Consider the following 23,867-nt stretch of genomic DNA (forward strand, 5'->3'; position numbering starts at 1 on the left):
GAGTAAAACCATTCAGGAAAATAATTTCAGAAACCCGATTCGATTGCCATTTACGTGTACTTTACCTGGAATACTCAGACCCACATCATACTGCCAGATTTTAGACTCTAGACAAAAGTTTTGCTGTGAAAGATTTTAACTATTCATTAACCCAAATAAGCACAGTTTACTTTAGACCTGGTTAATTACACAATTACTTCTACTATGTCAAAAGCTTTCAGACAGTAAACCAGAAAAAACATATTTATTTTATTTGTTATGTTGTTATGTTATATTTATTCACTTTTGGGGATTTCTTTTTTCAATTTTACAAATGCACTATTTGTATTACGTTTTCAGATGCAGTTGAAAATTTTTCAGTCTGTTTTATTCGTGTAAAGTTGGCAATTTGGACAATTTAAGGGAAATCCTGCCACCTAGTGGCAACTGAGATGGAGTAGGCAAAGCTCCTCTCTCATGGCTAATGAATGTTTGTCATGCAGTATTTAGCTATTAGATTTTAATAAGATTACTTTATGCATTTTTTCAAATCATAGTTATTTCCCTGAAAGAATATTGCACTTGCTGTACAACTTGCCTTCATGAGAATCGTACTGTGCTATTTACTATAAAACTATAATCATCACTGTAAAAGTCAGGTTTAGAGTTGCTGGAGCCATTTCATTCATATGTCACATTTTCAAAAGGCTCCTCTAGAGGACTGTTTTCTTGTACTCCTTTTTATTGGTTGAATAAATCCTTGGTCATCTTGCCCGTTCTCTGTTTCTTGTAAGAATACAAGAAGTAATCGGTTATCCTCTACCTTACATGTATTAAGACAAAGATCCTTTTGTCCAAAAAAGATCTGCAGAATTATACTTGCTGTTTTAAAAGGGTAGGGCAGAAAGGACTCTGCATTTAAATGATAGTTAAATAAAAAGTAAAGTAGGAATATTAACATAAAAGGCATTACTGTTATTTAATCATTCTGCAATAATTGGAAATAATTCTATATGTATTAACCAAACTAAGTAATGATAAATAAGGCACTATGATTCTTCTTAAACATGAGCAGCTCTCTGAGAAAGAAAACCCACTTTGATATATCTGGTGTCACTGTGTGATTTTCAGTTCACAGCTGCAGAGCTTTATTTGCAAGCATGGAAGTGATGTACTTTTTTGGTTTTATGCAGAGCAAGAGCATTCAGTCCTTTTGGATTTTTGTTGTTTTTGTTGTTCTTGAATTGCAAAGAGCAGTCATATCTCACATGTCTAGTTTGAGGATTCAGCTATGTCTTGGCCAGAGCTATTTTTTTACCAGCAATTCTCCACTGGTGATAGGATTCTTGAGGCGTGCAAAATTTGGCGTACATTAATTACATTTGGCCAGTTCAAAGTATGCCAGTTGACTTCCAGTCTTAATGGGGGTTGGGGGTTAGTGAATTGCCTGTGTGAAATAGAGTGACACAGGTCTTGTCAGGGTGAATCAGTCTAGAAAAACAAAACTAGATCTAAGGATCTTGGTTTATACCTTCATTTGCCTTGAGAATGGTAGATCAATCAGTTTGTTCCTTGACATATCCCAGAACTGTCTTGGGGTTTTGTGGCTTGCCTTGACAACAAATGGCCTTTTCACACTGTTCCAAGTCAGAAATACTGCCCTTACTGTGCCTGATGTCAATGTGCTCATCCTGCTAGGCCAGAATATTGCTGAAAACTGGATTCCTACACATGAATTGCAGTAAAATCTGTGTAGTGAAACCTTTTCTATTTCATCCAGTTGGGCAGATAACTTACTTATGATTTCAACATCTGTAGTTCCCAGGTCAGGTGTTTTCCCTATGAAATGCTGTTTCCAAATGATAAAACTTCTACTGCATCTAATAGTTCACTATGGGAAGCTTCACAGAATCATAGAATGGTTTGTGTTGGAAAGGACCTTAAAGGTTATTTCATTACAATCCTTTTGCCATGGTCAGGGACAGCTTCCATAGAGCTTTGTTTGTCTTTGCTTGAGAAAAAACTAACGTCCAGAAATAGATTCTGTAATTGCATGTTCCCAAGAGCTCACAAACAGAAGTGACCAGATTAGTAGAGTTTCTCTCATCTATACTTTATTATGCCAGGCAAGGAGCTTCAGAAGACACAATGGGTGAGATGGTTTGTGTACACCATATTATTTCTCTGTCACGAATAAGGGGAGAGGAATTGTATTTGAACCAGATGCTTAATTAAGTAATCTTGTCCCTCCTCAGAGCAGACAAACAGGCTGTACCCCTAGTATCTGGTCCATGATGTTTGTCCCTGATGTTACAGAAGCCTATGAAAGTAGTAACTTTTTACTACAGTTGCTTCCACTTCTTTAAAATAGAGCTCCTCTGTAATATCCACAAGAGAAACAGGAAATTGTTTTTTGTTTTAATTTGTGCTAGCAATTTCTCTGTGGCCCAGATAGGGGGAGAGATAACTTGAAGAAGGAGGAAGGACAGATTAAAGAGAAATCCTTCTGACTGCTTGTGTTACGTGGCAAATTTGAAAAGAGCATGTAAATTTAATAACTGCAGAATAAGATTTGTGCATGACCCACTACAGTTAATTCTCTCTTATCTAATGTTCTGAAATATTTGTAATATCTTTCTGTGCTTTTGGCCTGCTCTAACAATAACCTTCGGAATGAAATAACCTCTTTTGGATCCCTTTCTTTTTGATTCTCACCTATGTGTCTCTTGCAAACATTATGCCAAAATTCTTAGGGGGGAAAAAAGGTGCTTTTAACTTACCTATTTATTGTTAAAGAGAAAAACTTTATTTGTGTGCTACAGCTTCAGTCAACTAGCGGCCACCCACCAGAAGAAGCACCTTTTAATCCATATGTGCTGCAAAGGATCAGAGGTCTTTCAGGAGCAGAAAGAGGTAGGCAGAGTAATATATGTAATTAATGCAATTTTCTTCCTCATGGCAGAGCTCTTTCTCAATCCTTATTTATTTTTTCTTGCATATATTTCACATTCTGTTATGTATTGGTATAGCCACTATCATAACTGAAGCCAGGTAGCTGAAGATACCAGCTGTCACAATGTATAACAAAAATCATTTAGTAGAAATCCCTTTTTCCATTTCAAAGTGGAGTATTATTTCCTGGACTCTAAAAACTATATCATCTCATGTCACAAAAAGAATTGTGCCCTGTTGCATCCACAGTGCCAAGTTAAAGTTAGGTGCCTGAGAATGAAGTACATATAAGGCAGCATTCTGAGTGAAGAACTGTGTGAGGTAACTCATGGGGAGTACCAAGGAGAAGGGCCAACCTTTAGCCTTCCTTTTATCAAGTAACCTCCTGGTTTCACCCTGCACAAATGTTCAGTAACTGCAGCATGTCACCAGGGGGACGCCTCTGTCTTTTGGTCTGCCCTAAAATGCATATAGATGGACAGCATATGGTTTCTTTATAATGCCTTTGCAAGTCATACACACTGATGTTCTTGAACGTAGAAAAAATGAATATATTAGCTGTGGCAGCAAAAATGTCTGAAATCATGTCTAATTTTTTCATTGTTTGAACTGCAGGTGATCAGAGAGAGGCCTTACCCATGGATACTGAAGTCTATGAAAGTCCATATGCTGATCCAGATGAAATTAAACCAAAAAATGTCACTCTTGACAGGAAGTTGTTGACTTTGGAGGAAGGTGAACTTGGCTCTGGCAACTTTGGTACTGTAAAGAAAGGGTTCTATAAGATGAAAAAGTGAGTGTTGCCTTCTATTTTCATGGAATCCAGTATGTAAAAGTTCTAGCGTTTACTTTTTGGAGTAGCGTGTCATTTGGAGTGACACACTGTAACTAATTTCAGTTAATATTCACCAGTTTCTCTCTTTGTATGTACACTTATACACTCATTTTTGTCTTAAGTAGGAAAGTACTGTTTATGACTACTTTCTTTCCTGATGGGGATAGTAGAGTAGGAATCCCACTTTCTTGCTCCATAGTTTGCAGAAGTACTACTGATGCACAGTATTTCCCATCTGCACAACATCTCTGTCAGAAAACCTGGATAGTGCCATGGACAGTTTACCTATAGCAAAGAGAGTTTTGCCTGAAGTGTGATAAATACCAGTTTCCTGAAGCTGGAATGATGATTTTCAAGAAGACAGAACATGTAACATTTTCCAGCACATCATGTCAGTAGGAACAGACCCTGTTTGTACTTGACTCTTCATGCATTTTCATAGTAAAATGTTATCAGTATGCTGTTTATGTGCATGGACTGGTTTTGTACACACTCTCATCTCTTGAAGTTGGAGGCATTTCTTTAACCGAGGTTTTCAGATGCAGAAAGGATTTCTATTTTTCTAGTATAGGATGTAGGAATTTGAAGGGCTCTGATCTCAGCTTGTGTATATTTTAATTGTGTTTCACACTTGAGCTATGTTGATCTCATCAGTCACTCTGTCAGTTTGCTGTATGAATGGAAGTTTGCAGAAGTCGGCTTAGATTCTCAGGGTTTCAAAACCTTGCCTTGGCAACTGGCAGTGAGGCATGTTCCAGTCTCCCCCCCAAAACACCCCAGTGCTTAGAAAACTCTTTATAGCTTTTCTTGCCAGAAAAGCTTTATGCCATCTTACCAGAGTGGACAAAAAAAATTTGTCCAGTGTTTTTTTTTCAGGCTTCTTTAGGCATTGTTATGACAATCTGTAATTTTCTCAGGTTCTTTTCATTCTCACTCTTTTGCTTAGCTGTCTTCTGAGCATTTGATAGAGTGATGTTCCTGTTATGGCTGGATTTTTCTCCTCTGAGTGTCAATTCTGTCTTTTGTCACAATTTGTACCATGTGAATGGAAATACCTGATGAAGATTGTGTGCATTGGTGCACAGATTTTTCAGCAGCTAGTCTCAGAACTGGATTCTCTTTTGCAGGGGTGCCAAGCCTGTCGCTGTAAAAATTCTGAAGAATGAGAGTAATGATCCAGCCATAAAGGATGAGTTACTGAGAGAAGCGAATGTAATGCAGCAACTGGATAACCCATATATTGTCCGAATGATAGGTATATGTGAAGCTGAGGCCTGGATGTTAGTAATGGAAATGGCTGAACTTGGGCCATTGAACAAATTTTTGCAAAAAAATAGGTATGTAAACTTTGATTCCATTCCATAGGCATGGAAAAGTTCCTTTCTTTTATTTTTTTCTTTAAGGACAATTAAAATTGATATGTTGTTAATGTAATAATTAATGATTGTAGTTATTCTTCACTGGAACGTGTCTCCAAACTGTCAAATATTTCTGCCAAAATAGAGTATTTTGAATAAATGAAGGACTTTTCATATATCCTTCTTCTCTATATCTCCTTCATATATCCAACTTCTCCTTTATTAATGTGATCACATGTCATCTTGCCCAGGACAGGAGCTTAGATTGCCTTTTCAAATTGAAGCTTAGCTAAATGTAAATGAACCAGGTTCCCAGTGTAATATGGACAAGTTTGGAGTAAAGATTTGTATCTGAACTCCATGAAAAGTCATGAAAATGAACTACTGACCTCTTTAAAATTCAATTGTGATTTCAGACATGTCACAGAGAAGAATATAACAGAGCTGGTGCATCAGGTTTCCATGGGGATGAAATATCTGGAGGAGAATAATTTTGTTCATAGGGATCTGGCTGCAAGAAATGTGCTCTTAGTCACCCAACATTATGCCAAAATTAGTGACTTTGGACTTTCTAAAGCTCTTAGTGCTGATGAAAATTATTACAAGGTAAGTCTGAGCACAACATGAAAACTGTGTAGTATCATAGCTTAATAAGGATATTTTCAGTTGAAATGCAGTTGAAAATGAGAAATATTATGTATCACTCATTATTTTAAAACCTGATATTAAATTACCAAATTAAAATTTTGTGATCAACATTAAGACATGTAGAGAAGAAAAAGCTTGTCCTTTTACTTGTCTACTTTCATTTCCCCTTGATAACCTTGTCATTAGAAGATTGAAAGTTATTGTGGAAATTAGATACTACCTTATATAAATGGGGGGAAATGTGTTCGTTGCAAAACAGTTCCCATTATGTCCAAGTAAAATGTATGCTACCACTAATACACTGTCTTATAGAACAGAATTAGGGGAGGCTTTTGAAAGAATACCATTGTTAAATAATAAATTAACCTAAGCAAAATTTGTTTATCTTGGTTTTAAATTCTTTGGACCTCAGTACACGTCAAGTGATTAAAATAATTGCAACATTTAATAAGGTAAAAGGTGGGAGACAAAGGCTGTTACCATGTGTATATTTGTTTTCCTGATATACAGTCTTGCAGTTCAAATTACTTCTTCCTTCTGCTTATTCCCTTTTATCAGCTCTTTGAAACTAATAGCCCAACCCCTGAAGCACTGCAGAGGAGAAGCAAGCCCATGCTCCCTTGTGAAGACCTTCCTGTGTAGGAACAGTAGTCACTGCTGCCAGAAAAAGCACCTTAAATCTCTGCCACTAGCCTAGCCTAGCTTCTCAATCCCAGTCTCAGGGCCTCGAGAATTAATGTCAAAGTCCATTTTCTTTACAACTCCACAGGATGCAGTAGGGCCCTGTCACTAGATCTAGCACTGTGCTGGTATAGATTGACACTTGAACGTTCATAAAGCAGTATTATGGCATAATTTAGGTAAACTGCAGTTTGCCACAAGTCACTGTGCTTTGAAATAGAGCAACCTCTTCAACCATCTGGACATGTCTCTTAGCCTTTGTGAGATCCAAATGGAAAAAAATTATTCTAAAGAGCAACTTTAAATTAAATGCCACTAAAAGCATGACTCAAAGTCATTTAGCTGCACTATTTTTTACCATGGATTTCATTTCAGTACATTGTTTTGAAAGTGGAAGATTAGAACAATTTTGTAACACTTTCAAAGAAGCTGCTACCCATTTTCTCTAATGCTAACTGCATCAGAAATGTTATGGTACTTAGTACAAATGTGTGTAGATCTAAGTTAATGTTAATTATGTGCATTCAGATGTTGTTTACTGCTTATCAGTTAATCTAGTCTGCTTTTTTTTCCTTTCTGTTATGACATATTTTAGGCACAAAGTCATGGAAAATGGCCAGTCAAATGGTATGCTCCAGAATGCATGAATTTCTACAAATTTTCTAGCAAAAGTGATGTCTGGAGCTTTGGGGTTTTAATGTGGGAAGCTTTCTCTTATGGACAAAAACCATATAAGGTGAGTGGTTTTATTTGGTCATGTTTTTTCTTTAAAAATTCAGAGCAAATTTGAACCAATATTTTTTCCTAACTAAAGGGACTTGCTGCAAGAAGTGAGTCAAAGGATAGCCCAAAATCGGTTCCAGTCCTGTGTTTGATTTATGCTGTCATGTGTGCTGTAATAATTTGCACCTTGGATGACTGTTCTGGTCACTCTGTTCCAGGGAATGAAAGGTGGAGAAGTTGCACAGATGATTGAAAGAGGAGAACGAATGGAACGTCCTGAAGTCTGCCCAACAGAAGTCTATAGTCTAATGAAATTGTGTTGGACATACAAGTGAGTGTGCTGGGATGCTCTTTTGATAGAAGCACATTTTAATATACATGATTAATAGCTAGAAAAGGGGTGAGTAGGGGTTACTTCAAAATGCATCTTTTCACCTGGAGTTTAGCTTACAACCGCACTCCAAGCTCAGAAGTCAATTGCACTTTCAGGTGAAAATTATCTGAGTTACAGAGTGTACTACAAAAAGCTAATTTTGTAGAACAGAGTTTGCCAGAACAGTTATATACAAAATACATGGTATCATAAAAAATAAGTACACAAAGATGTCAGTCTAATGCATTTTGAAAAGAATGTTTGAAAGTATGCAAATATTTTTGTTTCATTTTGAATTGTGGTTCATTTAATTTTAATTTCCAAGGCTTTAGCTTTACTGAAATTTCAAAGTCATATTGCCAAAATGTTTGTTCTATTTCTCAATATTTAATTTTTTTGAGTTGTTTATCTCTTCTCTAATAATGGAATATCTTCAAATTGGATCCTACACTGACTTCTTATCAGTGAGAGGCAAACCATCTTTTCTGATATGTCAGAAACATTTTTTCTGTTTCATAACAATTTAGAAATTAGAACTATGAAATACAGAAAAAAAATAAAGCCTACCTGATTTTTTAAATTAGTATATTGCAAAAATATATTAAAACTCTTTCATGATTTATTGTTTCAAACTATTCTGCTTTCTGAAGTTACTTTTAACTGTAGAAAGCACCCAAAATTACTCTAATATCACTTATTCTTCCAGGTCATCATCAGGAGAATAGGTTTGTCCAAAAGTTCTATGTTAAGGAGCTGTGGTACTTCATTTTAGGTATCTTGCTTCATGTTAGCTTTATTAAACCTAGTACTCTAAAAAGAACATGCAACCAAAAAGTAATTCCTACCTTTTGGTTTGACTCCAGGAATGCTATAGCAGTCTACAGTGAAAGGGATTAGGTTTTGTTTTTAGTAACAAACATATCAAAAAGCATACTGATTTTATTTTTGTACTAAAATATCTTTATTAATAGAAAGAAAATAAATTTAAAAAAGAAGATTCAGGTTAGGCAGAGTAACTATCTCAATATGTAATGTAAAATTGTAAGGGCTTGTTGTCAGTTTAATTGTGTTCTCCAAATAAAGAAACAATTGCAGATAAATAAGAGATGGTACAGTCATATGATGTGTGGATAGGCTCCTCTCAGTGCTTCTAACCACTCTGTGTGATGGTACTACCCATTATAAGGCAGATATTGCACAGCAAATATTCTTTTCTCCAGATTATTACTAAAGTAAATTAAGTAGAAAATTAAATGGAGCTGATTTACCATTTCTTTGTTCTAGTGCCTTCATCAACCACAAACAGGCATGATAGTAAATGGGATGCTCTGTAGGAGCTCTGTAGTAGTATTTGTCACTTGGTATTAATTTTGTAGTGTCGTTTTTGTAGCCTTAATATACTGTGAGCATCTTTAAGTGAGCCGTCACTGAGGTAGAGTCTCAAGGGGTGTAAGGCCCATGAACCTTGACAGCTCTGTCCTTCCTGCACAGTGACACTTGTCATCTTCCCACAGCGTTGACGACCGACCAGGATTTGTTGCAGTGGAGATGAGGTTACGTAACTACTATTATGACATTTCCCACTAACAGCGTGGAGAGCAGCAGCTTCCTCATCGCCAGCCAGCACCCTCTAAGAAGCAGCACATTTTCCAAAACCAAGCAACCTCAATTCTTGTACTTCCGTTTTCAACCTGCAAAGCTCAGAGCTGAGCCTTGCATCCGTAAGGTTGCCTTTTCTTACCTTGTGCACAAAATCCAGCCCCAAAAGAGTTTTGGAAGTGTAACAGTCTCAAAGTGCGCAGCAAGGATGTTATATAAGATGCTTGTACTTTTGCTACATTCAATTTTACTTTATTTACAGCTTTATTTGCATTATATTTTGCAGTCTTGTAAAACCTATTTAATGACTTTGAGCCCTCTTCCTCTCCTATATTGGAATGCAAATTGGAATTTAAATTCTTCTCATCAACATTATTATCCTTTAAATGTATTTAGTTGTTCCAGCCTTCCCTTTCCTCAAGGAAGAATAGCATAAACATTTCTCACTATGAAGCAAATTCACTATACAAGTGTGTCAGACGCTTTGACTGACAGTGTGCTTGATTTTATCACCAAGCCCCTTTAAACCAAATCACATTATCCCTAGTAGTAAAGTAAGCAGAGGGGAATTGGGAGTTCTGGCTTTCTAACATTGTCACATCCTTTAAATGTGACCATTTTCTTTTGTTCCTCATCTCTTCTTTTGTTCTTCAGCCCAGCTGTTCCTCAGGGAGTTATTTTTTCCTAGTGAAAACTGGGAACTCAGAGGCTTGATCCCATCTTGGAAGAAAACATACCAGCACCTAAGATGATTCTATATTTTAACATAAACTCCAACACTGCATTCCTGAAAATACACCTGTGATGGAGCAGCACTTACCTTTCTCTGGGCTCTTCCATCCTTCTCCAGAGATACTTTTTCTATGTATCTATTTGGGTATACCATAGCTCCTTGTGTTGTGCTTTGAATAGCAATCATTTCTATCTTTTCTTCAAACCTTTCATTAGAAAGCATGTGAGAATTTCATGACACCTTACTCCCTCTAGATTTAAATTTCAGATCTAGTTGAAATATTTTATAATGGGCATATGGACAACAAGATTACCAGCTCCAAAATCTTAGTATTTGTCCTGTGGGACAAATCTCAGGAAAAGGCATCTCAGGAAAAGGCATTTGTCTTACCAGTCTTCTGTAATGTAGTGTGCATCTCCATTAAATTGGAAGTATAGTGGAGTAATAACAAATCATGAAATCAATTTCTGATTCAGTTTTTACCCTTATGCTTTGCTTGCTCAACCTCATTTTAAATATTATCAATAGAGACATTTCTATCACTTATTACTTACAAGCAGCTATTTTATTGTCATTTGCATATATCTCAGGAATCTACTTACATTTTGTTTGCTTGATATAGAGATTTTAGAAGAATATAAAGAATAAGATTTAGAGTTAGATATATTTATTGCATATGGCTGGTTAGTATATATGTGATTAATTTTTGTGTGAACAGAGTATTCTTAGAGATGCAGTGGTATTTTTTTTCTCTAGTAATTAAATTGTGTGAGCAATTAAACTGAGAAAGGGTGAAATCATTTTCATAAAAGACGGGACGATAAACAAATATAGAAGCTACTGGTATTTTTTTTATTATTTTTACTAAGTTTATGGCCTGTTTGTTAAATAATATCTGGTGCCTTTTAGTAGTTTAGTCTTGGCTGTCCAGTGCAAGGCACCACAAGCTACTGGAAGATACTGAGTGTAATAGACTGTGTTTCAATGTGACCAAACATGACTTACTTTGAAGATGATTTAATTTTGTTTTGTTTTTAAGATACATTTTTCTACAAGACCAGCTTCTGTAGAAGTTACCCATAGTTATACATCGGTGTTTTGTCACTTTAGTTATGTTGCAGAGAACTACATGTGCAATTAGTACAGTTATGGGGATATTAGCTATAAAAAAATTGCACAAATCTCTATGAACCAGTGAGTGACAATACTCAATTTTCTAGAATGAGGGATATATTCATCTCTGTCTTTCTCTCTCTTTAAAAGTGATGTCTGATACAACAAACATGGAGGATTATTTCTTCTCTTCTGAGTGAATGTCAACATCACTTTCTGGAGTTACTTGATTATTTTTAACTTCATTATTACATAATTAAAGTTTACAATGAGAATATAAAGTATTGTGAAATAAATAGATTTGGTTTTAACATTTTAATTAAAGATACTTTATAAAATATGCTGTCTTAACAAGAATCCTTTCATAATTACATGCTTTGTAAAAAATCCTGATGCTGTGCTGTATATGTACTGAGTTATCGTGATTGTTGTGGAAGACTGAGGTTTATCTGCTGACAGTGAAAAGTACCCACCAGGACAGATAAGGCCACTGAAGCTTGGGCTGCTTTCAGAGCAATTCAGGAATAGCAGGAAATTCCCAAAATATGCATATTGTTATTGCACCTAAGTATTTTCAAAGTGATTTACAACAATTCTGTGCTGAATCTGTAAGGTTAGAGAATTCCAGGAGTCAATGCACTGTATCAGCTAGCTAAGAATTTCTGCCTTACAGATGTCAGCTATGCAAGATTTAAGTCACATTATGACATGGGGCCTCCCTCAGATGCAGACAGCTGTTCTAGATATTCTAAAATAATAACAGCAACCTCTTAGTGTTTCATTTTGCTTTTTTGTGTGCTCAGGTTTTCTGGAAAGCTAAGGCTAGATGAGTGTGAATGTGAATTTGAGCAATAAACAAGAAAGGCGGAAAGGTAGACAACTCTTCAAGCAGCTATTTGCCTTTGGATAAGTCAGTCAGTGTCTGACTGACTGTTCTTCTGTGGATGTTTTCCTGTGTAGCAAATCTGGCCTATTTGCTGCATCTTCCCACTTGTAGGGCTGCACCATCAACTGACATGAAGGGACTTTTTCTCTTTTGGCTGTCTGGATCTGGTTGTCTGTTTTTAGATTGACTTGTCTCAGAAATGCCACTTGGTGGTGTAGGCCTACAGATGATTGTCAGGACATAGTTAAGGGGTAGAAAACTGCAGCATGCAGTTAGGGAGGCTGGTGGAAAAGAAGGACTAGGTGATAACATGCTAAGAGGGCTTTCTTTTCACTGGAAGAAAACTCTGTATTTACACATTTAGTTAGGGCTCAAATTTACAAAATTATGGAGTATGATTTTGAAGTATGGGAAGCACGTGGCCTTTTCCATAAAGACACACCCAAACATCCTAAAAGCCCTGATCTAGCCTGTCCTTGCTTCTAACACTGTGCAAAAACGGGGCTTTTAATCAGACAGTGAGGAACCCATAATTTTCACCCATTAAATCAGCACAGTCAACCCTGCCAGTTTGCCAAAGAACCCATCTGCAAGCAGCCTGGCCTGCACAGCCAGGTCATGCACCAAGGCAACGGGGTGTCCTCACCAAAGTCCTGCCAGGAGGTGGCAATGCCTGAACACAGTTGCAGTGAAGCACTTGTCTGGCCATTTCTGGCACCCTCTACTCTGCCCTGGCTGCTGTTGTGGCTGCATGTTACAGAGGACACACTCTCTTTGCTCCTTGCTGTGAAGCAATGCTGCGTGTGAGGACAAATCATCATTTATTTATATGGTGAATAGTCAGCTGTGGATGATTAACCAAGACTTCTGAGACTCAGTGTCCCCTTGTCTTTTAAATGATCACAGCAATGAGGGATTGCACGCAGACTACGCCCCACATGTGCCTAGAAGGGAGTGAGGGTGACATATGGATTGAATAACATAGGGAAGCATTAAGCAAGCAGTTGTAATTACCAGCCCTAAGTTTAGTGAGGACAGACTCAAGAAGACTTGAAGACTGTAAGGCATGCAGAAAAAGAGAAAAAAAATAGATTCCTGTTAAAAAAACAGTCAGAGAGATGTAAGGCAAATCCTGAGAACAGTCCTCCAGTCACTCAGAGTTCCCTGAAGCCAAGCTAGCACTGTGCATCTATGTCCAAGTAGGTATTTTATTATTTTCTGTCACATATGTAATAATTGAGACAAAGACCCACTGGGTTCCTTGGCATGTAATTAACTCTGCATGGAGTATAATGACTGCTTCCCTGAGGCAACGGACGTGTGTGCATTTCTTGATAACCAGAGAAGAGAGAAAACAAGGCAGCTGGGGAAAGCATTACACTACTGTCCATTAAAATTCATTACTTCAAATGTAAATAGCCCCTGGATGACCAGTCCAGTGTAAGTGTGCGGAGATGATTAACTCCTCTTGTCTATCCACTGCTGCAAATGCCTTAAAATGTCACCAAGAAACTGTTAGGTCTGGCTTAACTGTATCAAAGTGCTTGTGGGGGAATGCCACTGCCCTGCACCTGCAGCTACACTGCCCATGCAGCACACTCCACGTGTCAGAGGTTCAGTCAGCTGAGTGCCAGGCTCCCTGTGCCTCTGCCATGTTAGAAATGCAACACATTTCTGCAGTGACAGAAAAAGAGAAAAAATTTTGCAAAGAACCATTCAATGAAATTGTCCTGTTCTATTGTCACCTGCCAGTGGCTGCATTAACATCAACATCTGTTCTTCCTACTTCCTGCTTTAATAAAGAGAAATTGTGCCAGTTTCAGCAACAAGACTATAATTGCATGACTGAGCAGCAGAACATGTAGCAGAGAACTTTAATAGCTGTCTCTTGAACAGCTTGAAGACTTTCCTTTAAAAATATTACACACTTATGCCCATATGCAAATATTTCTTGTCATTATTTCATACTTGAGTTCAATAATGACTTGTTCCTCAGTTGTTACTGAACAACCATTGTGGCTGCATCTTCATGTCTTGTCCTAATTTATGTGCAGATTTCACCAGTGTTACCACAAGATTTCTCTCTGACTGGTGTATCAGGTCCCACCTCCAGTAATCTGGCAAGAATTAATGTTGGTTTTCAGTGATAGTTCTAGAAGATAACACGAAAATTTGTTATCCTGTTAGATAACAAAGAAATGGCTTCAGGGTGCATGAATACATCAAGAAATGCATGAGAGGTACAAGCTCACTGAGCTTGTCAAAGAGCAGCACTTCAGGGTGTTTTTCCCACTCTACTTTGGAGCATATATAAATTGACTGCTTGGCTAGGTTTGATGTTTCTTTTCCCAAAAGATACATATTTAGAGTCAATGTTTCCTTAATTTTCCCCAGTTATGTCGCATCTTTATACCCATAGTTGGGTATAAAAACCTAGATTATCAATATCATTTTGTTTCAGCAAGATTTCCTCTGGTGCCAGTAAATGCCCCAAACTGGGCTGTTTCTATGCATACAGCTACACACCTTGCACTCAGGACCCACCTCATTTTTTGCACACTTCTAATGCACTTGAGCACAAAACCTTCTTTTTTTTTTCTTTTTCTTCTGTAAATACTTTGTTGAGTCTGTCATGGATACACATATCTTTGGGTATTTTAAAATTGTATATTCACTGGTTTTACTGCTTCCCCAGGGGCATGCAGCAATGAGGTACTATTTTTAAACTCCTCAGTCAGCCATGACTTCCTTTTTGTCTGTCCACTCTGTAGCTGCCATGGGGAATGAGCATGGCATTCCTCATCATTTTGTGGTTTCTACTTATAAGGAATAAGCAGAACAAGTAGTGGTTCTTGTTGGTGCTGGAGTACTACACAAGTCAGATTACAGGAAAAAGCAAAGACTGAATCATGTCTCAGAAATTCTCCCTCCAGTGTCACATTGTACCCGAGTTAATGCAAACCAGAACTCCTGCTATACAAGCACAAGTACAAAGCTCACAGTTTGTTCCCAAAACTCCCACAGCTTTTTCCATACCAGCTATATAAAAGAAAAAAACAAAAACCTAACCAAACACCAAAACCCAACAACATTTAATAATATGACACATTCCTGTGTTTGTTTGCAGAACTGTATGTGACCAATTTTATGAGTCATTTAATTACAAGGAAGCCAAGGCCTGGACAAAGAAATACACTCAAGGTTTGCTTGGGTTGAGGACAGTCTCTGTCTTTCCCCCAAAATGAAAAGGTCCCAGTGTGTTTGAAATACAGCTAGAAGGAATAAAGATATCAGATGTCACACCAAAACTGGACTTTGAGACAGCTGTGAGACTGGTGGTACCTACACCTTTTGCTTGAAAAGTCCCTTATTTGGTGGTGGTGCCAGGCCCACAAAGCCAGCATGTCCCATTGCTTGGCCCCCAGGCCTCAGTAGGAGCCTGCTGATTACTACACATTAACAAACATTTGTGGAAAAAACACACAAGTACTGCACCCACTTCACCTAACGTAAACAACATACACTGAAAATGTCATACATACATACATGGGACATGGACTTGAAAGGGAAGGAGCCTTTAAAGGCCTTTAAATTTATTTATCCTAGTAAATGCAGCCAGTCTCTGCTCCTTATCCAAGGAGCTCACCTGCTGCCAGCATGTCCTGGCTAGATGTTATTGCATACCTTTTGGAGGTCACCAGGAAATCAGTAACTTCAACAGGTGGGAAGGGATGCAAAGGGAAGGGAAGGGCGACAGACACTATACTCATCTCTTGCAAAAAACCTATGAAGCACACTTTCACTCATAAGATAAGAAATTTAAAGTAGCTGGAGATTGGGTCTGGAACATTCAGGTCACCAATAGGGCTCACCTTTCAGCCTAGCAAGCAGTAGTACCATGTTTGTGGAGGCAATGTGATAGAGCACAATTTTACAAAGGTCTTTCATTTTTGTAAAAACAATGCCCGTGTAAGATTAAAATCTTTGGCTGATTTATTTTCCTTTAACTGTGCTTAGCAACATGCAACCGTGTATAAATATGCCTTACTTCAGAAATATTTTATTCTCACCACTAATTAGCAGGCAAGTACCTTCCAGTCTTGCTCTTGGTTGGAGGAAGCCCACAGCAGCAGGACAAACTTGGTTCAGACCTACTCATTTCAAGAAAGAAAACTTGCAGATCCTGCTGCATGCTTACTGCTCCCCTGCTTCTGCATGGCCATTTGTATTCCCCATTAGGCTGACCATAACCATAATTCCCCTGCCACCCAGAGAAATGGCTTTGACCCAAAGTAAGTTGTGTAAAGGGCACTGCACAGCTGCCAGCCATAAGACACTTCTGTGGGAAAATGCTCCAGACAATGGTGAAATGGCAAAGAACACCTGGTACCACCTTCTGCCGCTGCTGGGGAACAGGATCTGGGATCCTGTTCCACTGAGGTGGCAACAGTCCCGGCACAGCCCTGCAGCACAGCTGTTCTGCAGTACCACTTGCTGCTGATGAGCCAGGGGCAGAGTCTGAGGATGCCAGTGCAAACCTCAGATGAAGGAGTGGTAGGGGTGCTGCTTCTTTCTTTTAGACAAGTGCTGATCAGCTGAATCAATTGTTTCCTCTTCCCATATTTCAGACAGCCACTTTTGTGGCTCTCCCAGTAGGAATGCCAGTCTACCTGTCTGAGTAAAGAAAGCAAGGGGAGAAATAAGGCTCTAGATGTCATCACAGGTATGATGATGTGCAGAGCAAGTTTTCATGTTGGTGGGGATCTTATGTTATATTCTGGGAAGGTGTCTCTTTTCTGTGTCAGAGCATGGGTTTTGAGCTGAGCTTTTCCCCCCTTTTAGTTTAGATTGAAAAACACACACCTAGCTTTAGGTGACAAAGTGAAGCTACAGGACACAGAAAGAAGTCTTGTACAGTAAGTAGCCAAGTGCCCATACATTTCAAGGTCTATTTTTATTATTATTATTTGACTTGCAACTCAAAACCACTTCAAATTGGTTCTATGATGCTTATTTGTTTCTGTTCCTCACACTCTGCATGTGACAATGAATAAACCAAAAGGTCACTTCCTTCAAAGCTCTCCAGGAAATGCTCTGCAGCCATAAACTCTGCAAGGCCACAGAGAAAACCAGCTCAAACCAATCAAGTTTCCAAAACTGCCAAGATTGAGAAGAGAATGGCCTCAACAGGTCATCCAATGTTTCTCTGACCAAAAGGACAAAACTTCCTTCCAGCCAAAGAGCTCTAGGGTGAAATGAGAGTGCAAGAAGCTCACCAGAGGTCACCAAAGTTTAACAAAAAAGGGAACTATTATTTCTATCTTTGTGCACATATGCACACACATACACAGAGGCATCACTGGTCAGGGATACTTACCAGCCAACATGCCTTATTAATAAAAGGCAAATAGCAAGACCTGATTCTGAAATTCCCTGCCTTCTCTATACTCATATTTCTCTAGCAAATCTCTGTTTCTGTTGTCATCTGCAAATTTTATTACAAGCAATTTTTCCTATATTTTCAACTCCACGGTAAAATAATGAAAAGGTGCTGAGCCTAGCATGAAATTCATCAGATTCCCCTGACAAAGATGGAAAGGAAAAGCATCTCCTGTCATATGCCACTTTGCAATCACAAAACTCATTTAACCTAGAGGAAAGGGTTTTAAAGACCCTCAAATAATAGCACAGAACTGACAGATCACACAACAAAATTGTTTTAATACATTCCAGATGTATTGCTTCACTGAATTTAATACAAAGACTAATCTGAATCACTGCTCCTATGGTTGTCACTTTTCAATTCTCTCAGGGCTACATGCCAAATTTTTTTCTGCTTTCAACTGCATGGCTTTCAACAAAGTCAGGCCAAGGGAGTACACAATTTGGGTCCCAAGTAACTAGTTAAGTATTTGAAACTGTTTCCAGCCTTTTATGAGCTCAGTTCAAAATGACATTTAGGGAGGCTTGAAGCATCTTAGATAAGAAAGATGCTGAAGAAATAGAGGAGGATGATCAGCAGAGGAAGAAAAAAAAAGGAAAATCACTGCTACTGAAATAATAGAAATTACAAATATAAACCAATATTTACACATGTTATTCCCCTATTTCCTAAGTAAGCATGCACCATTAACAGGAATTTTCAAATTATGAAAGCATATGCAAAGTTGTTTAAATCCAAAACCTTCAGTTGTAGGGGAGTGATTTATTCTGTATAATTAAAATGTTTAGCTGCAAAACAGAGAACAGAATTGAATGTTCTGTTCAAATACTTACGTAAATCCACAGTAAAGCTGAAAGAGAGCTCTGATACCATCTCAATGGAAGCAGTTTTATTTGCTTAAGGAAAAGCTGTATTTTGAAAAGACTAAAAAGGACCAAAACCAAAAGAAAATAAAAAGAAGTTTGGGCTATGGTAATGGTGAAGCAATCCAAACAACCTCTGCAAAAATAGCAGAAATTCTGAAGAAAATATTGATGTCAGAAAATCTTTTGTATGAAAGAATATTAACTTCTGCTATTATGAATAAATGAATTCTAAATTATTCTTTGTCTGATGGATTTTAAGAAGTATTACCATAATCACATGAACTTCCTTTCATATAAAGCTATGTATAACATAAGACTTCCCTTTCAGTGCCATGATCAGAGAAACTGTTTGAATGAAGACACTAAAGCAGTGAGATTCCAATTAGAGTATGAAACACTCTAAATCTGTCAAAGTGAGCTGCTTGGATTACTGATGGAAACCCAGAAAACCCCAAATGATGGAAGATAAAGGTGAACAGAAACTCAAATGTGGATCTGTACCCATTCCACAAGCCCCTCTCCCCCACCCTGTTTGATCCCAGAGCATGTCTTTTTGCAGCCAAATTGTCCTTTTCCCAGTCTACAGGTAGATGAAGAACAAAGTTTTATTCAAAATGAGAGTCAGGGAGAATATGTTACATAGCACAGGTTTGAAAGGCAGTGACTATCTGTCTTGCTGAACGAGTATAATCTGTCTGATATAGATGGATGTGGAAAGAAGAGAAAAGAGAGCAACGTTGATGCCTGGGCTTAAAAGAGAAGTTTTACATAATAGCTGAAAGAGGAAGATTCTTGCACTGAAAAATTTGGAGCTTCTTGTCAGAAATTAGCATAAAGCTAAAGAGATCTGACAAACAGCTGTTTTGTGTAAAGATGTTCTATGGGATTTCTTTTCATTATTTTCAGTTCTTTACTGCATCTTTTATGTATGTCAGGCATGCACACACATATACACAATCAGGAAACCTTTTATGGATATATAGATCAAATTGTTGTGCAAAGGAGTAAATTAAGACAAATTTGCCAAGCCTGCACTGAAGTGATGCTCTTCATGCCTCAGTGCATCCCAAGCAAACTCAATGGTTTTATCCTTTACTTAAAAACAAACATATGGAAAACTATGTTTCCACACTGTCCTGGGGTCTCTGGTGAACCACAGACCACTCAGTGAGCCCATAGAAAAAATGAAGAAATTATCCACTCTTACCCCTATTCTGAACCACTGACCTTAGTGAGAATATCCTTCTAGTAAAAACAAATATTTACAAAAACCAGATTTCTTCTCTGTCTGTGAAAATCACTTGTCTCCCTTTTCAGAGGCCAAGAACCGACGGTGTTGATGATTTCTTGTTTGACCAGTCCAGAAAATATGTGCTGTGGGGGGCAGACATGAAAATGTCCTTCTCCTGGGAATTTTTCTAGGCTGGGTGAAGTTTTGTGGTGGTTGCAGTGGGAAAGGCCTGGTCCTGGCAGAGCAAGGCTCTGTGCTGATGAGGGCAGGAGCCAAGGTGTCCCCAGCAGTGACAGGATGGATGGCAGAGGACAGGCGCCAAAGCCCACAGCACCTGTGCCAGGAACGATGTGGGAAATATGCCTGTCAGGGCAAGTTGCCCATGAGGCTGCTGGAGGCCCTCTTTGCCTTCCTTGGCTGACCAACAGGTGACACTGCAGCTGCTGCAGCCCCTTCAGCCACAGCAAGGCCAAAAAGGAGGAAGGCCTAGTATGGAGGGAAGGTAATGCTGCCCAAAGCAGTATTAGACTGCATTTCTTCCACACTTTCATCCAAGTATTATTTCCTTGATAGAAACATGTACTCTACTCTTTATATGTTTAGAGGGGGCTAAAAAAATGTGAAATAAGCAATTTTCACTATCCTCCCTTCTGAGTACTTTATATATATTTCATATTTTCTCAATGTTGTTGCTAGTCTGCCTAGTAGTCACACTGTGGGCCTGACAGCTCTTGGCAGCAATAAGCAAGATCACAAGATCATAAGCCGTACTTGGTACAGACAAATGGTAAGCATGACCTGTGTCATCAGTACCCTCCAGGCCTTCCTTGTACCGTTCCTTATAGTATCCAGATTTTATCCTAGTTTCACTTCAGTACACTCCTCAAGCTGTGTGTAAGAGGAAGAGGACTAAAAAAGGGACAAACATAAACATAATCATAAACACAAACATAAACATAAACAGAAGGGTAAGCCAGTTGTCTTAGTAAGTTTCAGCCACCACTCTCATGTCTTCTTAGGTACCTTTTGGATCAATGTGTTGACTGCAACAGACCTTAGGTGGATAGAAAAAGAAAATTTGCTCCCCAAGAGCAATTCCCACATGAGGGATCTGGCACAACCTCCTCGCCTGATTATTGATCTTAACATGTTTCCCTCCTTTGGTTTTCTCTGACAGTAAAACCAGTGTGAAATCTTCTGACAGATGCTCATAATCTTTACCTCTGTGAAGCTGTTTATTGGTTTAGATTGAGTAGTTTTACACGATTAGTAGCTCTCCACTTTATTTCAGGAATCGCTGTTAAGCCTAGACAATGTATTCTGGTCAGAGCACAGATCTTAGTTTTAGGGACACTACAGCTGTATTTTGAAGCTGTTGCTTGTTATTGGGATATTAGCAGAATAATTATCCTCTCTCAAATTAATTCAGAACCTACAGAATAGTCTATGGTATTACTTCAAAATGCTGTAGTAATAAGCAGGTATGTCACTTTGCTGTACCTCTCCCAAGACTTTAAAAAAATTCTTAGATAATGCTTTTACAACACACTAGCTAACTTATTAGGATAATGATATTTTATAATAGCATTATTGAAAGTGATTACTAACATATGAAAAATGTCCTTTTCATATAGATTGAAAAGGTTGCAGTCATATATAATTTCTGTATGATAAGTTGAGTCATATTCATTGCAGGGTAATAGGTACCAATTGCACTGAAGCTACACTATGATTTAATTTTGCTCATGACGTCTTGTGTTCCTATTCTATATTAGCTACATTATATTATCTCCCTCCACAGGCACAATTGCATGTACGTCAAACTTGATTTGATGTAATTATCTAGGAATAAATTATCTTGTTTTGGCTTGTTTCAACAACTTGGGCCATTTCCACCCTGTTCCCACAAGATTTTTCTGCCTGCAGAACTCTCTTGGCAGTTCTTCAAGTCTGATCTAAAACTCAGTTTGAAAAGGTACAAATCCTTTATGTGTACCTACTGTACAAAAACAGTTGTTGCCTTTTTTTCCCTACAGCATGTCACAGCTTTTGCTGGTGGCTTATGAGAAACATTGATTTAAAGCATTTTTTAGGACTAATACACTTGCATGTGAAAAGCAAGAGTATCAGTGACACTTCAGGTTCTTATAAGAAACACACCTTTAGATATCCATTGCAGCTTAAGCTTCTATATCACTTCCATCCTTATAGAAAATTATCCATATTTGTAAACTATCATTTGTGTGTGGTTGTTCAGACATATTCTGGTCTACTGACAGAAAAAAAAAGGTTAGGTTTCTATCACTAGTAGGGAAATTGGCAACCTACTTCAAAACACCCTGCAGTTAGCAGAGGAAGAAGCTGTTTTCTTCACTGTCAGGCAATGGTTCAGACTTGAAACATCTCAGAGAAGGCAAAGAACAAAGACAGTGATCTGGGCACCCTCCCCTTTAAACTCCTCCACCAGGAAGCTCTGTGCTGGCTAGCATGCAGATACACACTTCTGTTGCCTTTCTGAGAATCTATTGCTCGCAAGAAAAGTCTCAGTTTTGACTGAACTAACACCTTCTGAGCATATCAGGAGCAGAAATTAATTTGGCAGATACATCAGACAAAGCTCTGTGCTTCGTCTCAGGCCAGAGGCCAGATGCTTCAAAGTGCATCTAAGTTGCTGAGAATGCAACTGGTAGTCCTCATTTCTCTGGTTATTGTCTAACAGGTGTTTGTGAAACCTGCATGGTTTAGCACCAAATCAGGCATCCAGCAAATAAAGAAAAGGTAAAGAATTGCAGGGGCTATCTACAGCACCCACTGAAATCCTCCTGCTTATTTTCACCAAGTGCTCTGGTAGCCAGCTCTGGTGAGTTGATCTGCCTTTTTGCTGCATTTGAACAAGGCAGATCAAATCCAAGGCCTTTAGGTACTGCTGAACTAAAACTGATCAATATTCCTGATCTCCTAGAAGTCAGGAACTCACCTAGGACCAGGACCTGGCGCCAGCCCTCTGTACCTGGAAGGAAGCTAGAAAGAACATCTATTTAGTATTAGATGCCCCTGCTTCATGGCACAAGACAAATCCCACTCCACCTTACGTCTCTCATTTTCACATCAGTGCTTGGTGCTGATGTGCAGTGTGGTTCCCTGTGCTCTCTGTGCTTCCATCCTATTGCAGCAGGCTGAGGAATGCTATCCCCTCACTCTGTCATCATTTTGTGAAATGGAGAAACTCACCACCACAAGATGCTTTATGTATCAGAATTATGAAGTTGCAGAAAGCAATTAGGGAAAGCCATAGATGGAAGGTCCTTAAAAGGTCTACTGAAGAAAGAGAGGCAACAATCTCCAGCATGGCAAGTCTCAGAGCCTGGCTGGTCATTAGGAAGTCTTATACTGGAGAATTCTCTAGGAGCATGTGTTTTTTCTGGTCTAAGCTTATGTCAGAGACAGAACATGTGAGTGGATGAGTTTTTCTTCTGAACTCATGTGATGTTGGTTCTGTAGTGTCAGTTCAGTTTTTCTGCTTTTCAGTGAGATATTGCAGGAAGAAAATTAGAAGGGCCAAAGGCCAAATAGCATTCTATCTGGCTGCAGATGTAAAAGGGAATGAAAATGGTTTCTATGAATACATCAACAACACAAGGAGAGCTAAGGAGAATCTCCATCCTTTAGTGGATGCAGGGCAAAAACATAGAGACTAATGATGTGGAAAAGACTGAGATACTTAATGCCTTCTTTGCCTCAGTCTTTAATAGAAAGGCCAGTGCTCCAAGTACCCAGCCCTCTGAACTGGAAGAAAGGGATGGGGAGCAGAATGAAGCTCTATAATACAAAGAACAGTGCTCAGCAATCTGCTACATGGTTTTCATACGCAAGACTGTGGGACCAGAAGGAATTCACCAAATAATAGTGGGTGAAGCTTTCACTGAGCCACTGCCAATCAGTCCTGGTCAACCAAGGAGATCCAAGGTCACTGGAGATTATAAAATGTGATGCCCATCTATAAGAAATGTGGGAAGGGGCACTCAAGGAGCAATAGGCTTGTCAGCATGATCTCAGTGCCAGGGAAGGTCATTAAACAGATAATTTTGAGTACCATCATGCAATAAGAACAGGACAACCAGGTGAGGAGACACAGTCAGGATGGACTTAGGAAACACAGATCCTCATTGACCAACATGACCTCCTTCTGTGACAGGGTGACCTACCTAGTGGATGATGGAAAGTCTGTGCATGTTGTCCACATGGACATTAGCTAAACATTTTACACCATTTCATACCATTTCCCAGATATTATCCTGGAGGAACTGGCTTCCTTTTACTTGGGCAGGTGCTCTCCTTGGTGAGTTAAGAACTGTCGGGATGGCCAGACCCAGGGACTGGTGAGTGGAGTTACATCCACCTGATGCATGGTCATTAGTGCTGTTCTCCAGGGCTCACAATCAGAGCC

The 23,867-nt window shown here is 38.6% G+C and overlaps 1 protein-coding gene across 2 annotated transcripts in view; it reads left to right on the forward strand.

Moving 5' to 3' along the window:
- SYK (spleen associated tyrosine kinase) overlaps positions 1-11,334 on the forward strand; it is a 47,480-nt gene extending 36,146 nt beyond the window's left edge. For both annotated transcript variants that reach the window (XM_054518008.1, XM_036403990.2), the window contains 7 exons: positions 2,802-2,892; positions 3,547-3,724; positions 4,894-5,103; positions 5,541-5,730; positions 7,049-7,189; positions 7,395-7,507; positions 9,064-11,334. In XM_054518008.1, coding sequence (XP_054373983.1) covers positions 2,802-2,892; positions 3,547-3,724; positions 4,894-5,103; positions 5,541-5,730; positions 7,049-7,189; positions 7,395-7,507; positions 9,064-9,136 — 996 coding nt within the window. In that variant the 3' untranslated portion in view covers positions 9,137-11,334. The remainder of the gene's footprint in view (positions 1-2,801; positions 2,893-3,546; positions 3,725-4,893; positions 5,104-5,540; positions 5,731-7,048; positions 7,190-7,394; positions 7,508-9,063) is intronic.
- Positions 11,335-23,867: the final 12,533 nt, after the last annotated feature.

Source organism: Molothrus ater, chromosome Z (genome assembly GCF_012460135.2).
Source record: "Molothrus ater isolate BHLD 08-10-18 breed brown headed cowbird chromosome Z, BPBGC_Mater_1.1, whole genome shotgun sequence".
Lineage (NCBI taxonomy): Eukaryota > Metazoa > Chordata > Aves > Passeriformes > Icteridae > Molothrus > Molothrus ater.